The sequence below is a fragment of the Phalacrocorax carbo genome, chromosome 12 (genome assembly GCF_963921805.1).
Source record: "Phalacrocorax carbo chromosome 12, bPhaCar2.1, whole genome shotgun sequence".
Taxonomy (NCBI): domain Eukaryota; kingdom Metazoa; phylum Chordata; class Aves; order Suliformes; family Phalacrocoracidae; genus Phalacrocorax; species Phalacrocorax carbo.
In genome coordinates, this window is record NC_087524.1 from 14,333,605 (window position 1) to 14,359,495 (window position 25,891).

At 39.9% G+C, this 25,891-nt stretch overlaps 2 protein-coding genes across 5 annotated transcripts in view; one reads left to right on the forward strand and one right to left on the reverse strand.

Moving 5' to 3' along the window:
- ABLIM1 (actin binding LIM protein 1) overlaps window positions 1–547 on the reverse strand; it is a 225,415-nt gene extending 224,868 nt beyond the window's left edge. For both annotated transcript variants that reach the window (XM_064464224.1, XM_064464219.1), the window contains exon 1: window positions 246–547. The gene's annotated coding sequence lies outside the window, so the exon portion shown is untranslated. The remainder of the gene's footprint in view (window positions 1–245) is intronic.
- Window positions 548–776: 229 nt separating this feature from the next.
- The window catches only part of FHIP2A (FHF complex subunit HOOK interacting protein 2A), a 35,982-nt gene continuing 10,867 nt past the window's right edge, over window positions 777–25,891 (forward strand). The window contains exons 1-14 of one of the 3 annotated variants that reach the window (XM_064464216.1): window positions 777–911; window positions 8,430–8,508; window positions 10,268–10,437; window positions 12,590–12,694; window positions 13,038–13,160; window positions 15,675–15,713; window positions 17,463–17,756; window positions 18,649–18,845; window positions 20,022–20,136; window positions 20,242–20,318; window positions 20,421–20,613; window positions 21,839–22,008; window positions 22,870–23,013; window positions 24,696–24,786. In XM_064464216.1, the coding sequence (XP_064320286.1) occupies window positions 867–911; window positions 8,430–8,508; window positions 10,268–10,437; window positions 12,590–12,694; window positions 13,038–13,160; window positions 15,675–15,713; window positions 17,463–17,756; window positions 18,649–18,845; window positions 20,022–20,136; window positions 20,242–20,318; window positions 20,421–20,613; window positions 21,839–22,008; window positions 22,870–23,013; window positions 24,696–24,786 (1,842 nt within the window). In that variant the 5' untranslated portion in view covers window positions 777–866. Of the gene's footprint in view, window positions 912–1,472; window positions 1,564–8,429; window positions 8,509–10,267; window positions 10,438–12,589; window positions 12,695–13,037; window positions 13,161–15,674; window positions 15,714–17,462; window positions 17,757–18,648; window positions 18,846–20,021; window positions 20,137–20,241; window positions 20,319–20,420; window positions 20,614–21,838; window positions 22,009–22,869; window positions 23,014–24,695; window positions 24,787–25,891 lie in introns of those variants that run through there. The other 2 variants (XM_064464218.1, XM_064464217.1) reach the window with 2 other exon arrangements.

Sequence of the window (25,891 nt, forward strand, 5' to 3'; positions counted from 1 at the left end):
ACCACTCTTTCAGTAAATAATTTTTTCCTAATATCCAATCTAAACCTCCCCTGACACAGCTTGAGGCCGTTTTCTCTTGTCCTGTTACCTGGGAGAAAAGACCAACCCCCACCTCACTACAGCCTCCTTTCAGGCAGTTGCAGAGAGCGATAAGGTCTCCCCTCAGCCTCCTCTTTGCCAGGCTAAAACACCCCCAGCTCCCTCAGCCGCTCCTCATCAGACTTGATCTCCAGACCCTTCCCCACCTTCGTTGCCCTTCTCTGGACACGCTCCAGCACATCAATGTTCTTGTCCTGAGGTGCCCAAAACTGAATAGTTTTCGAGGTGCGGGGGCCGGCTCGGAGTACCCCGAGCTCGCTGCCCGCTCCCACCCCTGGCCGTGCCCCGCACTGCCCGCGCACAGGGGCCGGCAGAGAGTCGCTGCTGCCCCGGGCAGGCCCGGCACAAGCGGCCCGGTGCCATCGACAAAGCCGAGGGCACGGCCAGCGGCGTCCCCGCCGGGGCGGGAGGGAGGGAGGCAGGACGGCGCTCGCGGCCGCCCAGGCCCGCGGGTCGGGCGGCCTCGGGCGGAGCGCGGCGGTGCGGCGCGGGGCCTCCCCGCGGCGTGGCTGGCTGTGTGCGGAGGGTGGCGGCCCCTGCAGGCCGCGCCGGGGCGGACACCCGGAGCCTCGGCAGCCGGCGCCGCAGCCCGGCGGTGTCAGTGCCACGGTGTCCGCCGGGGAGGGAAAGGCAGAGCCGGCGGCCGCCCGCCCGCCCGATCCCCCGCGGCCAGGCCCCCGCATGCAGCCCTCACCCTGGAGCGGCGGCGGCGGATCGAGGAGCTCTCGCGGTCCTCCCGGCAGCGGCTGCTCCAGTCGCGGGACAGGATGTTCTCCAAGTTCACCTCCATCCTGCAGCACGCCGTGGAGGCGGTAAGGCCGCCGGCGGGCCCGGCCACGCCGCGCCGGGGATGCAAGCCGGGCCTAGCCGCCGAGCGGGCCCCGCGGGGAGGAGCGGCGCGGCGGGGTGGGGGGGCTCGGCCCGCTCCCTCAGCGCCCCTTCCCCGCCGCTTCCCCCGGGGCAGCGCCGGCGGCCAGGGGCCCCGCCGAACTGGCACATCCGCCGGCAGCCGCGGCCCGGCCGGTCCCGGCTCGCCCCTGCCGCGGGGCAGGGAGGCAGGCGCCGGGCGGGCCAGGGCCAGCGGCCGGCCCCGCGCCCAGCCGGGAGGGGAGGGAAGGGAGCCGGAGGTGCCGGGAGAGGAGGGAGCGGCCGCGGCCCGGGGCTCCGCGGGGACCCGGGCGGCCCCGGCTCGGCCCCATCGGCTATCGGGAGCCACCTCCGGGCTGTCACCACCGGGAACCTGCGCTCCCGGGGGGCCCCGGCGCCCCCCGCCAGGCCTGAGGGCAGCCCGGGCTCGGCCCGGCTCCTCTCTGCGAAACAAATAAGAGAGGTGTATTCAGGGAACTTCTCAGGATTTTCTTGTTGTCGCGGCCAGCAGACAGCAGTCGCCGCCTCCGGTGCTTTTGTGTGATGTTGTCACTGTCAAACCGGCGTTCGCATCCCTGGTTTCTTTTTCAGTTGTAGGTGGGTCGGGAGGGGAGGGCGAGGGGGCGCGGTACCTGCAGCCGGGGTCATCGCGGACCCCGCACGTCTGTGCCCATCGCCGCGCTGGGGAGAGGAGGGCAGCGGGCCTGGTTCTGAAGCTGCCATTTCTGTAGGCCGCGTTCAGCTGCTCGCCTCTCAGGACCCATTTACTGCCTGCACGTTTTATTTTCCTTTGCTTTTCGGTGGGGTGGGGTCCTGGTAGTGATGCCTCTGGCTCCCGGCGCCTTTCTCGGTAAGCCAAGGTACCTACGAGACTGAGCTAGAAGAGGTGCGACTTTGGTTAGGTGCTGAAAACGGGCAATGAAATACTGCTGGAAGCGAGGGTGGAAAGTGTGAAAGGAAGAAGGTTCAAAGGGTTGAAAAAAGAGCCTGCACGTAAAATCCTGCCTCTTGTGAGGGGCACCCCTTTGTACATTACTGTATGCCTCGATGCTGCAAATACTTAAGCATATGCTTGACTTTATGCGTGCCTGTCGTTCTGCAGTCTTGAGCAGGACTATTCAGGTTTTAAAGGCAAGCATGTATTAATTAATTGCAGGTTCCTAGTTTGCTTTTTTAGTGGTAGGGTAGCAATTGGAAAGGAGTATTTTAAATAATGATGAAACGACTTATTTGAAAACTCTCTATGACCACATATGAATGCTTTCAACAGACGGTGCTTTCATTGAGGAGAAACAGAAATTAGGGGGTGCCTGACTAAAGAAATCTTGTTATGGTGAGCTGTGCCACATTTTGAATAAGAGTGGTTGACTGAGATATGCAGGAGTGGAGGAGAAGTTATTCTTTCAGGCCTATCAATTCAAGATATCTACAAAAGTTATTCCTAGAAGAATGTTTACATTATTGATGTCTAAAAAAAAAATAACAAAAAGAGCTGCATTTATTTGAGATCCATAAAAAACTAGGGAAAATGAATGAACTGAATAGGAAAGGGGAAAAGTAGAGATCGTAGGGACTAGATGATATTTTTTAATTTAAACCTCCCCCCCCAAAAAACAGAAGCAGATCAATAACCTCATTTTGCAAGTGACTGCTATCAAACAACATGCTGTATGTCTTTGCTCAGCTCTAGTGTCTCTTTTAGAATTGCTTCATCCTGCTAACACCACTGTGATGGATCTCCTGGTAACAAATACTGCACTAAATTGCATTTACAGGGTTGTGAGAAATACCGAGCACCACATGCTAGGAGTGAAATATGGAACCACAAAAGCAAGAGGATGTTAAGAATGTCTCTTACTTCAGCTAGGAAGTTTGACGTAGTAAGTCAAACACAGAACTGGGAAATAGAAACTTTTAACCAGTTTTGGGGCTGTATGTGACTTTAGATCAGTATTTCATTTTCTCTTGAACTGAAGTGTGTGGGCTACTTAGCTTTGCCACTCTGAAAATGAAAACTGGTGTAAATCCTAAATCTTAGGTAAGCCCACCTTGATGCTGCCTGCTGTTTTCAGAATGCAGATAATTTGGAGCATTTTTTTTACTTGCTGTTATTGCTGTGGAGTAAGTATAGCTCATGCAGCCTCAGGTGGACTCTGAGCCCTGAATATCAGCAACTGAACTGGTAACTAAGATACAAATTCTCAAAGGTTTTGGGAGCCTACCTCCCAGAAGAGTTCAGCTGCGGCTGAACGGTTTTCAGCTGAGCTGGACACTTAAAAACATTTGAAGTGCCTAGGCTTAGCTTTCATTGGTAGGACTACTTTAAATCAGAATTGTTTTGGTAGCCCTTCCCAGTCGTTTCTCCTGGACATCACTTATAGGGTGCTCCTGTCCTGCTTCAGGGCTTGCAGACTTTGGAGAGATGCCTTTAAATAGTAACAGTTCCTATGTTATTAGATAATCATTGTTAACTTACCGTCAGTATGCCACCTCTGTGAACTATGACGAGGCGTTCCAAAGGTTGAGAGTCTAATACACATAGGAGCATTTGGCCTTCACTTATGAATGTACCGCTCTTTGATTGCCTTCATGCCAGGACTATGATGAGGCAAACATAAGGGACCAGCTGATTTTTATTAAGACTTTTTCTTACCTTGAATAACCCAAAACTTTCAGTCTTCTCTGCCTAAATTGCCCAAGTGTGTGAAATCATATTCCTGATTTTCATTACAACTAAATCCTAATTTTTGCCACCTCTTATCATATGTCAATCCTGCCAGTATTTTAGATATTTTTGCCCTTTCTGGATTTCTCTGCAGCATCCATATGAGCAAGCACCGTTGTGGTACCATCCTAAAAGAGCATCCTGAAACTGGGTTGGGTGGGTTGTTGAGAATGGTGGGGAGGACTGCAGTCTTTGTTCTGTTACCTTACGTCAGGGCAGAATAGAAATGTTGTTGCTTTATGGCTTTAATATCAATGAATCTGTGATGGTTTATGTATGGCCTGTCCCCAAGATGTTTTTTCTTTGCTATGCATTTCTGATATACTTTTATCCCAAACGTATTCCAGGAGTGCTGCATTCTCAACAACATACAAAATGTAGCGTACAGTAACAAAGCAGCAAGTTAGACATATTTTTTCTCTTATCTTGTGCTCTTTGTCATGTTTCCCTAGACACAATAACTTTGTAAAGTGGTTACTTGGTGCTCAAAGGAGTTTTGTTTGTGTTTGATTTGGCCGTTCAGATGTTTCATCTTAATAGTGAACTCAAAAGGATGTTTTCCAGCTGTGTACCTTGAGCAGGAAAAATATTATTTTGGTTGTTTTTAATTTTGCAGTTTGATGTCAAACAAGATTATTTGTATCACTCTCTTGGTATCTGGGAGTGGGTTTAGATTTTGGTGTCTGCTGCACATTTTTGGGACCCCTCTCTATCAATCTATTATTCCACTGTAGTTCTTACACTGGTACCTTAACATGCTCTAAGTAGCTTCTTTTCCATTCATGTTTTGAGGCAAAACTGAGCTTTGAAAGAAATTGAGTCACTTGCTACAGGTGCTGCTCCAAAATCATTAACTGCTCAGACCAAGATTTATTCTTCTTGAACCCACTTTATTTGATGTAATGACCTCACATTACTAATTTTTTTAATATTGTGCTACTATTAACAATTTATGATGATGAAATTTAATGCGTGGCTTGTAAGCATGTGCAGTCTTAATTTTATACTTGGAGGCAGTAACCATTATAAAGTCTGTTCATTCACCAGCTGAGGGGATGAAGTAAACCTTCCAGCATTAGTCCTTTTTCAAATTTTCCCTCAGGGCAAACCTTTGCGCTAGTAAAGTAGTAAGATCGAAGGAAAACATCAAGTGACTGCTGTAGCTTTCCTTGCTTCAGTCAGGGGAGTGTGCTTGCACTTCCCCTTCCTTTCTCTTGGACCCAGTTTCCGCTTTCTTTTTCTGACCACACAGTATCTGTTATTCTTTTATATAGTGTTTTCTTTACTTTCTGAACTTGCCCGAAAGATGTTGCAGGGTATCACCAGCTTCAGTTGTTTCCTTTCTTTTCAGTATTGAATTGCACTTCTGAAAAGTATACATGAAAAATACTACAATAATTTTTAAATGCACAAAGGTATTGCTGTTAAATACTGAATATTTATAGGTTTCTTTGCTCTTGAGGTTGTGGATTTTTTCCTGCCTAAACAAAATTTCTATGTACTTTTAAATACTACGTGGAATTGTATTTTGGACAGATTTTATAATGAGCAGACTATAGTTCTGGTCAAAGATCTATAGTTCTCCTGAGAACAGCACTTTTCCTGGAAGGAGTGGGGTTCAGTCATTAGTAATGCATTGTCACCAGAATGATAAGGCAGCATGTGTTAAGTTTAGCTTGCAAATGAGAACACTCACTCGCTGACTCCCAGGAAGCTCGACTGCTGGAGCTGGGGACCAGATGGAAGAGCTAATCAATGTCTGCTCAAATGGGCTGGTTTTTAGTAGCATTCAGTGAATTTTGGCTATTTGATATACCAATACCCACACTGCAATCTTTAAGATGTTGGGTTTTTTTCCCCTAAGGAGAAGAACTTCACTTTTTGATACTAGGAATTGATAGCTCAAAATTAGTAAGAACATATGTAATAACATCAAAATGAATTAGTGTAACTGTGAAAAATAACTGCACTTTTAAGATAATTCCTTCAAATTAGACAAATAGCAGAAATTAATGGCCTTCACAATGAGTTTTGTTTTGCTTCAGAATCTTTATACGAGTATGTGTTCTTTTACCAAAGAGTGATTGTTCAGACTGGCAACTGTTACATGTATTTCATCTCAGCTGGTAGCTAATAATTCATCCTAAACTAGAAACTACAACTTCATCCTAGAATTACCTGTCCTAGTAAGGTTAAAGCATGTCAACCAGGTGTTTGGGAGCTTACATTTTTCTGATGCTTTCCAGTGCTGGGCTTTGTTTGCATATAAGCTGGTATTTTAGCCTTGGTCTTTACTTAGATTTTGTGTCTAAATAACTAAGTACACAGATGCAGATGTGCACACACATACTAATGGTATCTTTGTTTGGTATCTCTGTATTGCAGTCCTTGTTCAGAGTAGACTCTGTGAAATCACTGAGTATTTTAATTAAAAAGGGCAGGACCCGTGCCTGAATTACCTCTTCACCTCTGAGAAGAGTCCCTGGAGGCATTTGTTGGGAGGGAGAATGTCTGTATCCATAGTTCTCTCCCATGGTGGATGAATTATTGACAGTGCTGAGAAGTGAAATCCTTTTCCTGGCACTGCTCAGAGGCAGTAAATTCATCTCGAGGCAGATGAGGCTAGAGGAAGTGAAGAGGAAAATTACATCAGTCAAAGATAAATCTTTAATGTTATCTATCATGTTACTTTGGAAATAGAGTGGTCTGAAAGGCCTGGTATTCCTCAAAAGTGGTGTCTGTGCCATTCATTGTCCAGAACTAAGTTTTTGGTATAGTTTTGTTACAGAAAGATGCAAAATGATCATTACATTGCTTGAAATACACATCTGCAGCAGCAAGTGTGACATGATGCACAATACAAAATATCATGTGCTCAGTCTTCAGTTTGTTCAGTTATTCGTCTCAATTTCAATAGCCTAGTAAACTTCATCGTAAAATAAACTAGTCTTGTCCCGTGTGGTGTCCTGATATTTATTCTGTGGTAACTGGTGTGCTAAAGTGCTGCTCTCAGTGCCCAGCCATGGAAATGTGGAAGACCTAATGAGTCCACAGACTGTAAGGGAATGGATAAGCAATGTAAGTTTCATTTCCTCGTTGTCATTTGTGAGGGCATGTTTCCACACAGGATGCAGGCATAGATAGGTACCAAGCACTGCTACTTTTAAAAAGTCTTGCATTTCAAAGTCCTGTGTGCAAAGGATCATCAAAAATGAGCATTCCACTTTCTTATCACAGCAGGGCATGCTGTTGACATACTGAGCTTTACGTTTTTACTGAGATAAATTTAAGTGTCGTTAAATTCAAGGAAAAGACTGATGTGGAAAACTTCCAAGGCTTTTTCAAAGAGACCAACATTACCCAGTGAAGAGTATACAGATGTTTGAGCTCTGTGCTTCTATTTGTCCAAGAGCTGAGGCAACTCGGCATGCTTTGGGCCTTAGGAGGAGATATTAGAGGAATTCAGAGTTTTTTTCATCTCAAGTGTAGTATCTGTAGTTTCTTTTTCAGTGAGAGGCTGACTGAGCCCTGGCACAGGTTCCTGGAGAGGTTGTGGGATCTCTACCCTTTGAGATATTCAAAAGCCGCCTGGACGTGGTCCTAGGCAACTGGCTCTGGGTGGCTGTGCTTGAGCAGAGGTCTTGGACCAGATGTCCTCCAGAGGTCCCTTCCAACCTCAGCCACTCTGATTCTGTGAAGCACTCTGTAGCTTGTTGGGGTGGTTCAGCTCCTTATCCTTCAAAAATGGACACACTAACTTACAGATGGGATCCTTTCTGTTTGCCCACAGGTCTCACTGCTACCATCATGTCAAGTGATAATCCTTTATTTCACGATTGCCTATAAAAGAATGACTTGGAGACTTGATTGTCAAAAAAAAAAAAGCCTCAAGCAAGTGTGATTAGGCCTCAGTAGCAACAGACCCTCATATGGTCTGTTGAGTGGTGGGGGTTTAACCTATATGATTTCTGATTTTACCAGCTCTGAACATTTTATATTGTGGTCACAAATTCAGTGTTTGCCTCAACTCTCATTTTGGAGAGCGTAGTGGTAAAATGATCACGGTCCTTCTTTTTTCACATGCTGCCTGTCGTGCAGCAGCTGTTTGTGCCTGAGGTGTAATGGGCTGCAGGGCACCCCGTTCCCAAGCTCAGTGAGGAAGGAGCAGTACTGATGTTGACTGGGTGGGAGGCTATGTTTCGTTCTTGCAGCATGTTATTCCTGAATGCCAGTCACGCCCAACTGGCCATCCCAAATTCCTCTAGAAAAGAAGAAACTTCCTTTTCTTTCAGAAATGAAATAACAAACATATTTGTTTAAAAAAAACCCCAAACCATCAGGTTCTGGGGCTGGGCCTGATGTGCAAAAAAATGAAACTAAAATATTTTAAAAGTTGTGGTTAGCAGTATAAAAGGCATGGCAAAAACTGTATGAAGCAGCTAATCGGTATTTTTAAGGGAACAGAGGGAGAGAGGAGCACAGAGCATACAGGAAGGGAAGATGACACCAAAAGCAGATGTAAAAGAACATTATTTTTTCCTACAGGACAAAACTCTGAGATCTATACAAGAGTATAGATCTATCTGTACATAGTCCTTGTTAAAGGTAAAACAGCACAGAGTAAGAATTTTAGCACTAGTCTGCAGCAGTTTACTTCCAAGTATAAGATAAAATTTGATTTAGTCTCTGAGGAAATATGTTTATTTCATTTGTTTGTTATGGGTTTTCTTCCCCACAGCTCGCACCTTCCCTTCCATTACAAGAAGATTTCGTTTACCACTGGAAAGCAATCACCCATTACTACATAGAGACATCAGGTAGGAAAAGAAAACTTTCTGGTTTTGTCTCTTCATTGTGAAAACTAGAATTCCCAATTTCAGTGTTGTTAAAAAGCAAAGATTAAGAAATACTAAAATGAGTCATGTTTTTTGTAAAAATACCAACAATTATAATTAGTAATTAAAAATATTGTGTACCTCCATTAATCCCTTAAAAACTAGGCATGAAAAACGATCGAGGGAAGGGCTTTCCTGAGTACCATGTAGAGAACTGTACCTTTTCACATCTGACCCAATTTCTGTCTTCACATATTCTGCTTAATCTAAACAGACATCTACAGAAATGTAGTCCCTGCAGTTAAGCTTTTTATTGTTTTGCATCAGGGATTTTCTTTTCCTTTCCAAGATTTTAACAAAAGTAATTTTGTGGTAATAGATTTTACCAGACATATCTGAATTCTGTGTGCTCAGTATTAGGTATTTTTTCTTTAGTGTCTCGTTTCTATGAAAGGTATTTTTATAACAGTTCTGAAAAGTGAATTTGTGAGGAAATGTAGAATACATTTTGTTAAAACTTTCAAGCTTATTAGTTTTTAGTATTAGAGTAGCTACTGAATCTGTGTTCGTGTCTAGGACTGGTGATCTTGTTGATATCAATATTTACTCTTACAAGCTGAAACTCGACCCTTGGTTCTAAATACCCATCTTTTGGAATGCTATGTGATGTTTACTAAGGTAGAAGTGGCAGGGTGGTAGGGGAAAACTGATACCTGTTATTATGTGGTACAGAATAAAAGCTGACCTCTCTCCCAGGCTTTTAAGTCTTGTGAAAAACAAGTTTCCATACAGCGGATATATTCCTGTCCTCTGCAGTGGGAGCAGAATTATGCCTAGGAAACTCAATTAAAACACTCCAGGCTAACTGGATGTTGTGGTAGAGACCAACATCACTCTGTTGAGTCACTCTTGTGATCACTTGTGATCTTGTTGCTATTTGCACGCAAGTGACAGTTATTTTTAGATTATTGCATAAGAAGTAGTACAATTTCCCTAGTGAGATATTTGTTCAAGTAGAATTTAGCTTAAAAAAATAAAAAGGAAAATCTCCACGTGTGGACGTGCTCTACGACATGTTAATGCCAGCTCCCACTGCCAGTGACATAAATCCACAACAGCTTCATGACTTTAATATAATGAAATCAGTCTTTCCCTTTCCTTCATGAAGTTTGATAGAATGCTGTCTTAATGCAGAAAGTATAAATGACAAGTCTAAAAACTTTTGAAGCATAAACAACATAGAGTTTGGGGTTTCTGTGTTGTTATTGTTAGAAAAACTGTTTATGTAGTTATTTAGTTTGTAAAGGAGCCAATAAGCTGCAAATTAAGCTGATCTTAGAGGCTGTTTATAGCTTTCAGAATAGTCTGTGAAGAGTCAAAGAGGAAGTTATAAAGGCAGGGTGAATACTAACTGGAAGACTGAGAGTTGAACCTTTCTCTCCCTAAGCTTGGTTTCTGGCTGTACAAGTTTTCTGTTTTGACTGTGTAATTAATGCATGTTTTGAAATCTAGTGTTTCACCTTTTCTTCATTGCATGATAAGATATCTGCCTAATGCATATTCTAGTTTACATTTCCAGATATAGTTCTGAAAATTCAATTTAAGACTTGTAAAAAAACTTACATACTATATATAAGATTCTTTAAATGACTGGTCATGTTTTTAAATCTTAAATTTGGAACTGAACTTACGAATAGGACAATACTTTAATAATTCTTAATTGCACATTTCTTCTATTTAGATGACAAAGCTCCTGTGACTGATACCAACATTCCTTCTCACCTGGAACAGATGTTGGATATTCTAGTTCAAGAAGAAAATGAGAGGGAGTCAGGTGAAACAGGACCATGTATGGAGTATTTGCTACATCACAAGATTTTGGAGACTCTCTACACACTAGGAAAAGCTGATGTATGTACTTCTCAACAGAGCAGATTATCTTTTGTGTGAGATCCTAATAGTAAAAGGGACTGAAGTTACAGTAGGTGGTAGTGTGGGACACTGAACTCTAGCAAATAGCTGTTAGCTTGTGTTACCAACATATTACAACTAATAGTCTTTTACAAGCGTGACCAAAGTGAGACAACTAGTGAGATGCTGACTAGGCAGTACCCTGAGACTTGTTACTTACTGCTCCGATAATATTGACTGTGAAGCCAGAAGTAGGAGAAACATTTTTGTTCAGTCTAGAATCTTTCTGGCTTCTACAAGACAGTATTATTCCTCTCTTTCCTCTGTTAAGTGTTGGGAGATTCTTAGGTTAAAAGTGCTGTATTAAATACTAATTTTGTTTAATTTTTTCTTAATGCGATGAGTTATTGCTCAGAAAGACTTCGATGTCAGAAAGCATTAATTTAAGCTGATCCCCAGACAGCTTTCGCGTCCGAATCTTTGGTATGAATACAGCCCTTGGCAATGTTGTCTGGTTCTTCCCATGTCTGATTTGTGGCACAAGTGAAATTAGCTTCATGGTCTTGGTGCGCTCTTGTTGATATCTTTCTTGGCAGACTTACGAGCTGAAATGTATGGGGCTGGGTGGATCACAGGGTGAATTAACTTGGCAGCCCTTGTGCTAGAACTTTTTGTATCATGGTACAGATGCAGTTAGGAAAGCTCTTCCAAGGATAAATTGAGCTCTCCATGGTTTCGTTGTCAGTCCATCTTTTACATGCTGCCATGAGTTTTTAATCTGCTCAGTTTTACCTATATAGGCAATGTAGGGTACTAGGTGTCAGAGTCTGGGATGTTCCTTGCTCTGGAAGGACCAGAGCTCTACAATTACTGTTACTATACCATCTGTTCTACAGTCAGGCTAAGATACCTGTTGTAATGAAAATACTTGCTCAGAAATACAGCTCATTCAGTAATCTATAAACTTTGTCAAGAAACCAAGATGAAATGGAGACATATGTGAAGCGGGTAATTAGTAGTATGTTTCTAAGAGTTGAGAGAAGTCATTTTGCACTCATGCAAATATGCCTGTACAAGCAATTCTTGTACAGCCTGTCTTTATACTTTGCCACTTGTGAGTTGATACATCTGAAGTAAACATGCAGTTCATTGCTTGCAAGATGTTGCAAAGATCTGTTGCAAAAAGAATATCCCTTCACAGCAATCACTTATTATCACATTATTGTAGATGCACCCTGATGGTACACATTTTGCCATTCTTTTCAACAGATTGCTTGACAACTCAGTGATAATTAGGGATTAATAATCTAGGGATAATTACCTTGGAAGGAGAACCAAGTTAGGCAGTTGTTGTTCCACCCATACTCCATTGCCCTGTGCAGTGAACACGATGAGGGAAATTATGTGGGTTAAAATTACCCTATGGAATAACAGCATTTATTAGCATGGTAGCACACGTTAGAGTCAGGCAGGATTTAGCTAGAAACAGAGGTACATAAAGGACCGCGAGCCTTCAGACGTCATGGAGTTACGAAAGTACTTTTCATGTGACGTGGTGCATAAGGGAGAGTAGATCATGGGTCTGGAGGTTCCACAGATATTTGTGATTTATATTCTGCTTAACTCAGGGAAAACAACAGCTTTCCCTTGTCCTCAAACATCTGTGCATTTATAAACACTATATCTGTCTAAGGTTAATTGCTCATGAACTTAAAAACCTTTAGTAGACAATAAGATGTCTATAGTTTGTCATTGTAGATTTTTATTTACTGACTCACTGAATTGCTGGGTTTTGTAGCACAGTACAGTAAAAGACAGCTGACCTGTAGCCAATTAATTCAGGGTTAATTTCCCCTTATTACTCTATTGATAGGGAATATTTCCTGGAAAGATTGGTAAACATCTTCACTAGAGCAATTAACTGAAAGTATGAATAATTTGAAAAAGAAAACATTAATAAGATGCAACATTTTTTGTTGATCTCTGTTAATATCGACAAAAGTAATGTGTTAACAGATGATTATTTTTTTTTCTAAAATACTTTTGGATAAATTATTGCTGTTTAATTAGCCATTTTGAGTGACAAGTTTCCATCTATGTTTCTCTCCACATTTGTTATATTTTTGTTATTGTTCATCTGGTTTTGTTTCAGTGTCCTCCAGGAATGAAACAGCAAGTTTTGGCTTTTTATACAAAGCTTCTGGGAAGAATACGGCAACCTCTTCTTCCCCACATAAATGTGCATAGGCCAGTGCAGGTACTGTTCAAATTTTAGGTAAACTATATTTTTGCATGACAAGTTTCTCTTACTCTGCTGTAGCTAATGGTACCTTTAATTCTGCCTTTGTCAAGTGAGTTAAAGAAACTGCTCAAGTGCAATATAAATTTTAATGTATTGATGATTAGAGCCTTGAACTGCCACTGCAATGCTAGTCATAAGTAATGAAATCTTGCTTGTAGCAATCTACATCTAGAGCAAATGTTCAAGTCAGTAATAATACATCATTGTAATATGCATATAGAAAAAGGTTTCAATCCATTATTCCTAGAAAAAGCTCTAACTTACCCGTCTTAATTGTTCACTTTTCTTAACGTGACAGAAATTAATCAGGCTGTGTGGTGAAGTTCTGGCGACACCAACAGAAAATGAAGAAATTCAGTTTCTCTGTATAGTATGTGCAAAGCTGAAACAGGATCCATACCTGGTCAACTTCTTCCTTGAGGTGAGTAAATCAAATCAAAATTTTCCAAGTGTATTTACTGTGTCACTGACAAAACCTAACAGAGAACCAGAGGTATCACATTGGGCTTCACAGCTTATTTTTAATTCATTCTGTGATTTTTTTTCCTGTGTGATATTAGAAGTTTGGGGTTTTTTTCTTTCAGAGACTTGATACATCTGATTATTTTTACTAGAATTAGGCTCACAAATATTCCTGCCTGAGGTCCTTACCCTTTGTAGTGAAAAGGCCTTTAGAGTAGGGGTATGAATTGTAGTGTAGAACAGTGTGTGATGGAGACCTTGGATTTCTTATGTTGTTTTGTCTGCAGCCCAATAAAGACGAAGGGACAGATTGCACGGGGCACTGAAACCTTGCAAGTAGCTAAGTGTTCTGCAGGATTGGGCCCTTATTTGGTGCTGGCACATATGGTCTAGCTGCCGTGCCAGCTCACAATCTACAATATGACATTATTTTCTATCTGTAAGAAAGCCAAATATCTTTACTCCCTCTTCGAACTTAACATGTGGCATTGATGAAATCAGAGTGGGAAGAGAAAGAATTTCTAGACTGACTTTCTGTTCCCATTTAGAAGGAGCATGAAGGAGCATAAAGAAGTTTAATTTATAAAAGTCCATTTAGAAATGCCTCCTGCTCCCAGTTTGATGTTTCCTATGGTGACACAGTATCTATTAAGCACGTGATACACAGGTAAAAAGTTGTAGATATTTACAAGCTCTCCACAAACAAGATCTGTAACAGCAGAGGCTGTTAAACTGCAAAGATACATTATTTGCCATCAAGTACATGAGTATCACTTATAAGTCAGTAGTAAAGAATCCACCTTGAGTTTATTTTTGCCTTAATTAAATACCACCCTGATTGCCATTGTATCTACTGTAGTTGTACAAACAGTAGAAGTGGTGTAAGGATTGAAAAATTAGTGTTTAAACATAAGAAGCACTCAGAAGCAAGCTACTGGATGTATTACACACAAATCCAAACCAGGATTACTTTTGATGTCATTATGTAAATTGTGTGGTTTGAAAAGAACTCTCTGAATGACTCTTAGGCTCAAATAATCAAACCTGAGAACCCCAATCATAAGAACCACAAGTATTTTGTCACACATTAGTATTCTTCCCCAAAATAGCAAGATTACGATATTAAAAATTGGACATGGAAAACCAGATGACTCCAAATTTCACAGAGACCTCTGGTTTCACAAAATACTGGATTTAGGGTTCATGCAAGCTGAAGAATATTTCTTATAGCTCCTGTTTCCTTCACAACATTATTCTAAATGTCATAGCCTAAGGCATATGTCTGTATAACTTCTTATAGTTGTTTCCAGATAAGGTAGCTGGGGTGCAGAGTTGTCCTTTATTAGAATGGAATATTCTGGTTGTTCACATCTATGCCTCGTAGAGGTGCTGTTGTTGTAACTTCATAGCTGTTTCTGACCTTCAAATGCATGAAAGGGTAAATTTACAGATTCTGTGTGGCATTTATCTCTCAAATCCCCAGCACTCATAAACTGAAATGCAGATACATCTCTGCAAAGCAGTTTGTTTGTTATCTGTTAGTTTTGCTTCCTTCTTTGACTTTTTCTGATCAGTTTCTACAGTATTTTATGAACATAAAAGCCCAAGTATATCCAAACCCAGGATTTCCTTTGTATGGTTCCATATCAAATAGTTTGTTGATAGAATGATGTTTATATTTTAGTAAAATCTTTCACCTATATTGCTTAACCAATAGGGCTATATGGCATAAGTGTCTCTCTTGGGCAAGTTACTTTTGTTATGCAAAGAAGAACTAGAAGAACTGCATTCTATTTTTTTAAACCTTTGAAATCCATGTACTGATTTTATTGTGGCTTTAATTTATTATTTTCTTTAAACTGAGTTTTCCTTGTTCTTGTGTAGAGAGAAAGAACATACATAGGAACGTTTTAATTACCACGTCTATCTCAGTCATTATTTTATGCTAAACTTCTTACCTCATGTTTTTCCTTATTTGTTTATTCCTTAGTTGCTCCATCTCATCTCATCTCAGCCCATCTTATGTGAGATATTCCTTGCAACTGATTGTTCCATGCAAAGGGACATCTGATTCTCTGTGTTTAAATTTTTGCTCTTGAGACCTTAAACAAGTTCTAATATAGAGTCCATTAAAAAGTTGTACTTTCATTTTATAAAATGAGCACTAGTTTCACTATTCACTCCCACTTTCATTAGTACAAATGACCAGCTCTCTGTTTCTCACCATGAATTAAGTAGCAAATCTCATTAGCTGCAACATCACTTGATTTTTTTCACAGAATTGTTTTTAAAACTAGCTGAACTTAGACATGGCATCATCCCCCACAGATTTTGAAACTCTGATAGTTACATATAATGAAAATACAAAAACGTATTTTGACATTGTCTGCTCTCTGTTGATGCTGAATTCGCTTAGAGGAGTACTTTGTCTAGAAAGCATTGAATATGTGTTTTATGTAACCTTTTCTATTAGGTCATTCAGGATCCAGTTTTGCACCTTTACAGGAGGCAGGTGAGCAGCTAAGCTGCAGAATTGCATGATCAGACAATAGGAAGCTTAAGCTGCCTGTGTGTTGTTCAGTGTACAGACTGCTTTGTGTCACCTGCCAGTGTAAGAGTAATGAGCTATGGACAAATTTCTAGGGGCATTTATACATTTATGTATGTTAGGTCTTCTCATCAATGCCTTAGCTAAACAAACTATGGCCTTTGAAATGACAGAAGAGTGCAGACATGAGGTAAAAGGCCGGTGAAAGATTAAATAAGTGTTTTACAAAATATTATCTCATTTTTGAAAAAAAGTAGCTTTTCTGTTTGTCAACCCTGCCTGGTACTTGAGTAGTGCCAGCAAGTGTATAATCCAGGACTGAAATGCAGTTCGAGCATTTAGTTCTGCTTTATGTGCCAAGCTCATTGTTGTGATTCAGATATTCCCATGTATTGATAAAATATATGGGAGGATACTAGAAGACTTTAGAAGATTAAGGGATAGACATACCTGGTTCGGCCAGACACGTTTTGGTTGTTTTGCAGCCTTATGCGTTTCACACTGTAAAAAAACCCCATATGTTGAAGGAGTAATTTTATTACTGTAGTCAAAAATCGTACTTATTTTATAGCATTCAGTGTGCTGCTTTTACCACTGGGTTGCCTCTCCAGGGAATTGGTTATACGAGTGTATCTCAACACTCAGTACAAATTCTACAAAGAATGCACATCAATCAAGCAAGCATTCACAGCAGTTCTCTGGTTTGCTGCCTGAGACTGTCATGTAGTTAGTCCCTGCTGGTTTGTATGTACTAAACGCCATTAACCCCGAATGGTTACCGTTTTAAATTATTAATGCTTGCGATATATTTGTAATAATTTTGGTGTTATCATGGAAGAGGGAAACCATTTAGATTTATAATCTCACTACTGTACTCATTTGAAAAAATGTCTTGTGCTGAAGTCTAATTTATGGTTCTAATAAAGTAGTATTCACCTGTGCTTATGCCAGAAGAACACTGAATTCTTGCCTGCTGTGAGTTTCTTCTTAGTATCACAGAGCACAAATTTAAATGTCTTTTTATGTGCTGGAGACAGATTTATGGGAAGACAGATGGGTTGCTTTCTTTCAGGCTAAGTAGAGACGCTATGGAGCTTAAGAGAAGGTTCTCTGTGATCTGTTATAGTATCTAGTGAGTGCCCAATGCTAACTTCTGGTATCTTCCGTCCATTCAACCTACTCAACTTTTTTTTCCATGAGAAACACAACTTGAGAGTACTCTGCTATCATAAAAGATGTTTTTTCTCCTTTCCTGTTGAAGATGAAATCTGATGAAGTTTAGAATGATTTAACTGTATGATTCCAAGTGGAAACAGTGTTTCAGACATTAGATGAAATTGAGGCCTTGACCTAGAAAGGGATTTTTTATAGTATGTGCTAAGGTACATTAAAAACTTCTGACAAATAGTGGGGAAATCAAGTGAATGTGTGCCTTCAGTGGTGGATAGAAAAAGATGCCATCTCTTTGTAAATGGCATGTTCGGTCTTGAAGCAAAATGGTACAGGGCTTAAGAGAAATTTAAGTGGAATAAAAAGTGTTCTAGGTTTAAAAACTCCCACGCTCCCGCAACCCATTGCATTCTACATGGTTACTGTATCCAGCCTTGTAAAGAACTACTTCAAATGCTGATGTAAAAAATTTGCTTTTGGTAAATTTCTGCTTCAGGATGAACAGTAATTTCAACCATGTAATTCTAACAAAATGCTTTGCAGAGTAAGTTAAAAGCAATGGCTTCCAAAGGATCGGCAAGTGTCATCACAGAAGACATGCTAAAAGGCCAAGACTCGTTGACAACAGACACGGGACAGCCCGTTCAGCCTGAAGAAATAGCTGGTGCTACTGGAGCAGAGCAAATGGAGAAGGAAGATGATCTCCCACAACAGGCAGATGATCTCTCTTTCAGTCTGGATGAACTAAATGTCACATCATCACCTGAGTCCTCCACTGTTTGTCCAAATCAAGACTATAATTTAGTGAATTCTCTACTAAATCTCACTAAAAGTCCTGTGAGTTGTGTTTTTTTTTGTTGTTCTGTTTAATGTGATTAAGTGAAATAGTTTGGATGCTGCACACACTTGGATGCATGAAGTGGGCAGAGGAAGTTAATATACATGTATGTACACACTGTATTTTAACTATAAAAAGTAAAGCGAGGTTTGCTTTGCAGGCAGTTTTTGTAAATTGTCAATTTTCTTTGTCAATTCAGCTTCAAGTAAAATATTCTTTCAGAAAATTAACATTAAGTCTGTTGTTGGCAATGCAGGTCTTTTTTGAGCAATTTGTATAGGAGGTTGCATGTTTCACAGACAAGCTGCAGAGGATAATCATTAGGTTAAATATACCACAAGAGAATATTTTAAAAACTACTTTCAATTGTACTGACTTAACCAAACCCACTGTTTTTTTTTTTGTAAAGGCACTGGGCTATCTGTAGGGGTTTGATTTCTTCTAAAAACAGCTGCTGTATGTTATACCCAGCTCCATTCTCAAATTCATACTCAGATTCTTTCAGAAAACTTAGGGGAGGGTTGGGTAAGCCTGTAATTGCTACAGTAGCATTGAGAGCAGAAAACCGAATCAACCGGTGTACCTTATTATAGTTAAGTGATAGTTTACATTGTCTGATATCTTGGTTTTAAGCTAACCTACAGCACTAGTTCTGTCAGCCTGAAGGCTGCAGTTGCATTCTTAGTATTTGATTTGGATTCAGGTGAGATTCTTTATTTTGTACTGTAGAAATTCAATAGAAATAAATTGTAATCAGTGGAAAGGCAACAAAAATAAATGCATTCACTCACTGTGGGGGAATGGAGAGGTGTTATGTGGGAGATGTTTGCTTCTTGATTTCAAGCGAGCTTCATTCACCCTCTGACTAATTCTTCCATGCCCTTCTGCCAGGACGGCCGGATAGCAGTGAAGGCCTGTGAAGGCCTCATGCTTTTGGTGAGTTTGCCAGAACCAGCAGCTGCCAAGTGCCTGACTCAAAGCACTTGTTTATGTGAATTGTTGACAGACAGGCTGGCTACCCTCTACAAAGCCCTGCCTCAGTCACTGGATCCCTTAGACATTGAAACAGTGGAGGCAATTAACTGGGGGTAAGAATTTTATTTTTGTATTTAATACCCAAAGTTACTTTACACCCCTCCCTGAAAAAAATTTTCTGTAGGTAGATAAGATGTATAAATTATTCACACATCCATGGTAAAGTCTCAAGAGCCGAGCCAAGATCCCAGCGGCAGCATAGTGGTATGACTTTGGGCGTCCAGTGTACACGTGATTTCTGACACGGGGCCAGGTTTGGCTGCCAACCTCTTGCAGAGATTCCTCAGGGGGCAGGTTTTTCCACTGAATTACATTAGCAATTTGTAGTGGTGTAGCTGTGATATTGGCTACAAATTATTTTCTTGTTCAGATGTTCAGGATTTAGGAAACAACCTTTTCACTGTACACATTGAACACTGTAAGCTGCTGCAGGAGTCAGGAAGGGTGTCTTTGATAACAGGCTGCTGTTGCAAAATTTTTGCAGTAAAAAAGAAGAAGGAAAGAGTTACTGCATAACTCACTGGCATGAAGCAAGAGATACATGCCCGTTATCCTAACTGCTTGCATGTTAGATACCTAAACCATTTCTCTTCCCCACACTGCCTTCATTATGAATTGCTTGTGATCTGATAGTGCTGAGACAAAAAGTAGTTATATGCGAAATATCTATGAAAATTTCTGGTGGTTGGAGTTTGAAGTTAGAAGGGGGGAAAAAAAAACAACTTTGAATAGTGAGATGAATAATTATTGGATTGCTTTGCCAAATAAAATGGTGAATTAGTTATTCTGTAGAGCGTTTAAATTGGGATACTTTTTTTTCCTGAAAGATACAATCTAGCTCAGGTACACAGTGTGGCTTTGGTGGACTTGAGAGTAGAGAAGAACAATTGCCTTCATTTTATAGTTCTCTGACTACAGGACTTATTGATTCAGTTTCTGTGGTCTGTGTTTCCTGGGAGAGCAGGCTAGGTGATCAGTTTTCCCTTCTGACTCAAAAAATACTTCACCGGAGTTGTTCTGCTGTACATACCGTGTATCCTTCAGAACACCACTGAAAACCGGTGTAATAATAGGATTGCCAGATTAGTAGAGACTGGCAGAAAAGCTATTTTAATGTTCCCTTCATTGCAAGTAGATCATTAATTATTCTGTTAAGTTCAGTAAAAATAAAGACCAAGGTACTTCAATTACTTGTTGACTAAATAAGTATTTTCCCCTGTGTTCCCTAGTTTGGATTCCTATAGCCACAAAGAAGATGCATCTGCTTTTCCAGGGAAAAGAGCGTTGATTTCGTTTCTTTCATGGTTTGACTACTGTGATCAACTCATCAAAGAAGCACAAAAGGTTTGAAATGTTTACAGATGATACAAATATATTCAGCAAATACGTAATTCCGGTTGTTTCTTAGCTTCTGAGTTTGAGACAAACCATTTTGTACTTCTGTTTCAGACTGCTGCTGTTGCTATGGCAAAAGCTGTGCGGGAGCGATTTTTCATTGATGTTATGGAACCCCAGCTGATGCAAACGTGAGTAGCATCCTACCAGGCACAGCGCAACAGAATCTGAATCAAGCTGTTTTATTTTCAGCTGAAGTCCACTGCATATCTGACATGAAATTCTTTGTTCAGTTCAGAGATCGGAATCCTCACATCAACTGCGCTATTGCATCGCATTGTGCGTCAAGTGACTTCAGATGTCCTGCTGCAGGAAACAGTTTATTTTATACTTGGAGAACACAGAGAGCCAGAAACTTTGACAGACATCAACAGACATCCATTGCGACACAGGTTAATTGAACACTGTGATCATATTTCAGACGAGGTGAGAAGTGGTAATGATACAAAAATGTCTGCTGGCCAGTTCTGTCTTGGGTAGAGTCCGTAAAACCACCACTGTGAAGTCTTTTTGTATTGTGTCAGCTAATTTGTTTTGCCAAGGAAGAGAGTTCTGACTGCTGGCCCTACAAATTCCCTCCAGAAAATGAAAGTCAAGCTGTTTTTTCCAGCCAGCACATTGTTCCCATTAATACAGATCCTTTGCTAAATTTGCTTGCCCCCTATGCATACGTAGTTGGGCTTGCACATCTTTTAGATAGGGCAAAATTGGTTTCTGTAGTTGCATTTTAATTCGTGCTTTGTTATATGTTGCACTGCTGTTATTTTCCATGTTGTGTCGTTTCTGTCAGCACATAGGCTATAGTTATAAGCATTATTTTTTAGATAAAGTAACTGTGGTCAGAGAAAAAACAATGCCAATTAAAAAATGATATAATAACTTTAAGCACTTTATACACAGTAAACATTGTTAAAATAATTGACTTAGTAAAATCACTCCTCAGGAGCTGCTTGTTTCATTTTTTCCATGAAACAACCTCCACCCTCTACTTTTTCAAACAGAAACAAGCTTGCCTGAAATACAGATCTATGCCTTCACATATCCATTTTTTATATTGTGCTTACCTGCTCACCCTGTCAAAATCAGTTATCTGTATAAACCAGTTGATCTTTGCAAAGCTAAGAACTCTAAAACTGTCTTTAAAAACTGTCTCTGTATTGCTTAAAGTCAGTCTTCTTTTAAAAGCCTACATAATATCCTGTGTGAAAATCTTAGCCTATAGTTCTAGTCACAATATCCCAGTTTTACTTCGTTTTATTCTGGGTATTTATTACTAACTTTAAGTCCTGTTCTGTGTTTCACTTTCACACTGATAACCATCTTCCAGCACGGATCTGATTGTAATCTGGAAAGATGAGTTGTAAGTCCTCTGGAGTTCTTTGTATTGTTATTTTGGCAGATTTTAGAACAATTTTTGTTTTACAGGGAAAAAAATATGTCCATATATTCATTTTCAAATGTGTGTGACCTCTTCATCCGTTTTTATAACACAGTTAGCATAACTATTTCCTAATTTTTCTTAGGATTCTTGCTTTCTTCCATAATGTAAATAAGCAATTGCAATGTTCTAGGACGTACAAACCAGCTGTAAGGCAAAAAGCGTAAGGCAGCAATGCATCCGTTTATTGAATTTTTACATTTTACGTTGCAGATCAGCATCATGACTTTACGAATGTTTGAGCACCTTTTGCAAAAACCCAATGAGCACATTCTTTATAATCTGGTCCTGAGGAATTTAGAAGAAAGAAACTATATGGAATACAAGCCTCTCTGTCAAGAAGATAAAGACGTGGTAGAGAACGGACAGATTGCAGGAGCAGTGTAAGTTTCTTTTTTAAGGGAAGTTTTCACAACAGCTAACTTGGGTCCTTATTTTTAGAACAGAACAGGGTTTTTTCTTTTCAGTAAGTGAGCATAGATAGCACTTTGAGTGCTCTATGTATTAATCCATATCCGTAAAGCAATGCAGAAATTATTATATCAGCAACTTAGGGAAATTTTTAGAACAGTAACAGAAAAGCTGAAATTGTAAAAAGCCTCTTTCCAGAACAAAAGGCACTCAAAAGTCTTCATATATCAATTTGCTTACACATCTGCCTAGCTTAAGGCTATGCATATTTGTATTGTTTTCAATGAGATTATTCTTGAAGTCAGCCACATAGATGTCTTGCTTACGTTTACGTTCTTGAATTATTTTTTTTATGGAAGAACTTTTCTGGGATACTTTACATAAACTCCTTTTAAATACCCTATGTAACTCTTGTAACTCTTTTTTTTACTGGTGAAAGGGTAAGGACTACTCACACCAGCTATTTTAGCCATCTTAATTTAGGTATTTCTGAGTCATCTGAAATAATCTAACAATTTCCTGGAGTATAACACTCTCTCACACGTAAAAAATGTGGCTAAAGAGTTTAAGTGATTTAATGCGGTGATTTTGTACAAGTCAAAAATGTCTACTCTGTTGTTCAGATCAAGAAGTTGTGATTTTTCTTCAAAACAAGGTTTGTTGGTAATTCTGCATATTAATTAGGTAAAAAGATGTGCATGTGATAGTGTTCTGGAAAACAACCTAGTTGTTCAGAGAAGAAAAACAGAAACCATGCCCTTTGACCTGGAGATTTTCCGGCTTTCCATAACAGTTTGTGAATGATTATGTTTTTGTCTAATACAATCTCACAGAGACCTAGAGGAAGATCCGTTATTTACTGATCTGTCTCCAGATAACACACTGTCAACTCAAGAGTGGCTGAGTGCTTCTCCACCTGTCAGTCCAGAACATCCAAAAAATGATGGGAAGACTGAGGTTCATAAAATTGTAAATAGGTACGTTGAAACAAACACTTAAAGAAATCTCTGAATGTGTGGGTGTCTGCACATACTGTGCAAATCAAGTGTACTCTGTAATGGATGTTATTCTGTGCCAGCTGGTAAAATGACTCCACAGAAGGAAACTATGTGGCATTTTATCAGAAAGTTACTCCTGAAAAATTAGAGCTTATACTAAGTAAAAATAATTCAACATAAAAGAGAAAAATAGAAGACATTCACAGCCAATAGTCTAGCTGCATACTCAGAATTTATGATGAAAGCCTTATTGATTACAAAACTTTCTTTTCTAAAAAATATTTCCTATACTTAAACTGCTGTTACAGAACTTGACCTTCCTGGAGAAGTCTGGGGAGTCTTGTCATAAATATTTTAGGGGGAAAAACCCTTCAAACTTCCTGATGTTCCTTAAACTCATATATGAAAGTAAGTAATTGCCATGCTAGAGATAACCTTCTGTTCCCTGAAAATCAAGGGGCATCTCTGTCACCTGTAACATAGCTCTGTGCATGTTAGACATACTACAAATTGGATATCACAAAGGGGACAGTTTCTGCTCTAAGCAATTTAGTGATGGTAATTCTCTTAGCAGCTAATACTAGAAATACATGGCAGCAAAGCAGCATGGGTATTTCAGGGCTGACCTATCTACTTACCCAGAAATAATCAAAGGTGTTAGCCAAAGGAAGCAAACAGCCTGAGGACAGTCAGCACAGAACGGCACGCAGTCGCTTCTTGCCCTCTTTCCCCCAGTATTGCTATATATATTATATGGAGGACATGGTTTGGAGCAAAGATGAAAAGAACGCTCTCCTAAATTCACCTCCTCTAATCTCCATCAGTGAATAGAAATGTTTTCAGGATTTGCAGTGTTTTGCAAATTTGCATTTTTTCAGATAAGATGAACTCCATATGAGAAGTCAGTTACTACATATTTCTGCATGTAAATCTTCCAGGAGCCTCCAGCAGTTCTTAGGGTGTGAAGAAGCCTGAAACTGAGTTTTATGTTCCTGTCCAGAAATTTTAGGCTTTTATATTTATTTTTTAAAGACAGTTCCTCTCTAATAAGATTTAGAATTTTCTGATGCTTTTTAGGTCAGACACTGGTGAAATAATAAGGACATACAGTATTTGCACTACATACCTGGCAAGGGCAATGATACTTGTAACTGGGACATTTATATGCTAATATTCCTGTATGTTCGTAGATGTTCCATTTTTTTACCACAACAAATAAAACAGCCTTTGCAGTAGGTTAAGAAGAATTTTAACTGTAATTCTCCTTCTCTTTTGATTCATTTATTCCCCAGTAAGTTTTCCATATGTTCTAGTAAGATGGAGCCTCACCTTCAGCAAATACTTGACCTGGTTATGAATATTCCTTTTCATCTCCATTCTGTCTGCTAATTCTCAGAAAATGTTTCCACTGAGGTTTTTACCTCTAGCGCTAGATACAAAAGCTCTGAAGTATATGTCTTGTTATTACAAACAGTAGTTAGAATAGACATGCTTAAATAGATTTTGTATTCTTGGTTCTTCACATAAAGTTACGGTAGATGCTGTGGATTAATTGGCCAGACAATTCAGTGCTGTGTACAGTGTTACAGATGATGAAAAAGTATTGATCTGGTGCTCCGTGGGTTACAGATACTCATTAATGTACTTTTTTTTCTGTCCAGTTTTCTCTGTCTTGTACCTGATGAAGCTAAGTCATCATACCACGTGGAGGGTACAGGTTATGATACTTACCTCAGAGATGCCCACAGACAAGTAAGTCAGTGAAGTCTTCCTTAGTCCTTGAGACTTTGAAATGCTTATGAGAATATACAAACGGTTCTATAAATAGTCCTACTAAATGTATCTTTTGGTAATGGAAGATGGGAAAATTCAATTTTTACTTTCTAATGAAAACTTACCTTTGGAGAACTTCTGACGGTGAATCCACCTTGTATTACTCTAGCGGGAATAGCAGATGACATTAAATGCATTAATATTCATATAACAAATACACTGAGAGAAAATCTGAACTGCAGATAGATTCTTAATTTGCTTTTGCATTTATCTGCATTCTCTTGGAGAATTGCCTGCCAAGCTGTTTGAAAGGACTAAAGGGAAATTAAAATGCTGCATAAGAGTTATGCAATCTGGGACTTTAAAAATAAAGGCTCATCACAGGGAGTGCGCAGCCTAAGGCATTCAGGTTTGAAGTTGGGAATTTTGGTAGGTAGGGAAAGCTTTATGATTTACTGTTTGGAAATAAATGCGGGTTTTGTTTTTACAAACATAATCTAAACTTTCCTTGGTCAGAGGACGATCACGGTTCATTTGCAGCTTTCTCACTGAAGCCCCATCAATCTTCTAGAATAGAAAAATTTATGCAAAGGAGTAGAGTAACTGAGAGTGCTATTTTTAGTAGGTACTTCAAAAATTCCATAACCTTTGAATTATGATATCAGCAGCTGAAGATGGGAAGCTTGGATTTCTGTATTTATTATATTACTTCATCTGTAGTCTCCCTTGAAAAGAAAGGGAATAGAAAATAGAGAATGAGGAAACGAAGGTTGATGTAAAATTCCCTTACATTCTATTCTTGGATGCCAGAAAACACATATCATCCTTGTATTTCTTTCGTGCCTTGGGAAAAAGAGTATTCTGGGAGTTATTAGAGAACAGAATTGGTTTCTGTCACTTCCTGACAATGATATGGCCACTCTTAAAATATTTCCCCCCTAAGAATAGCCCTGCCTATTGCTGTTATTACATCCAAATAGCTGTTCTGCTTCCATATTTCTATTCCTGGAAGTCTGCACAAAGAGGTAAGCTACATGCAGTGAAGAATTTCTGAGTCTGTTTTGTCTCTCTTCTGCTACTGTTT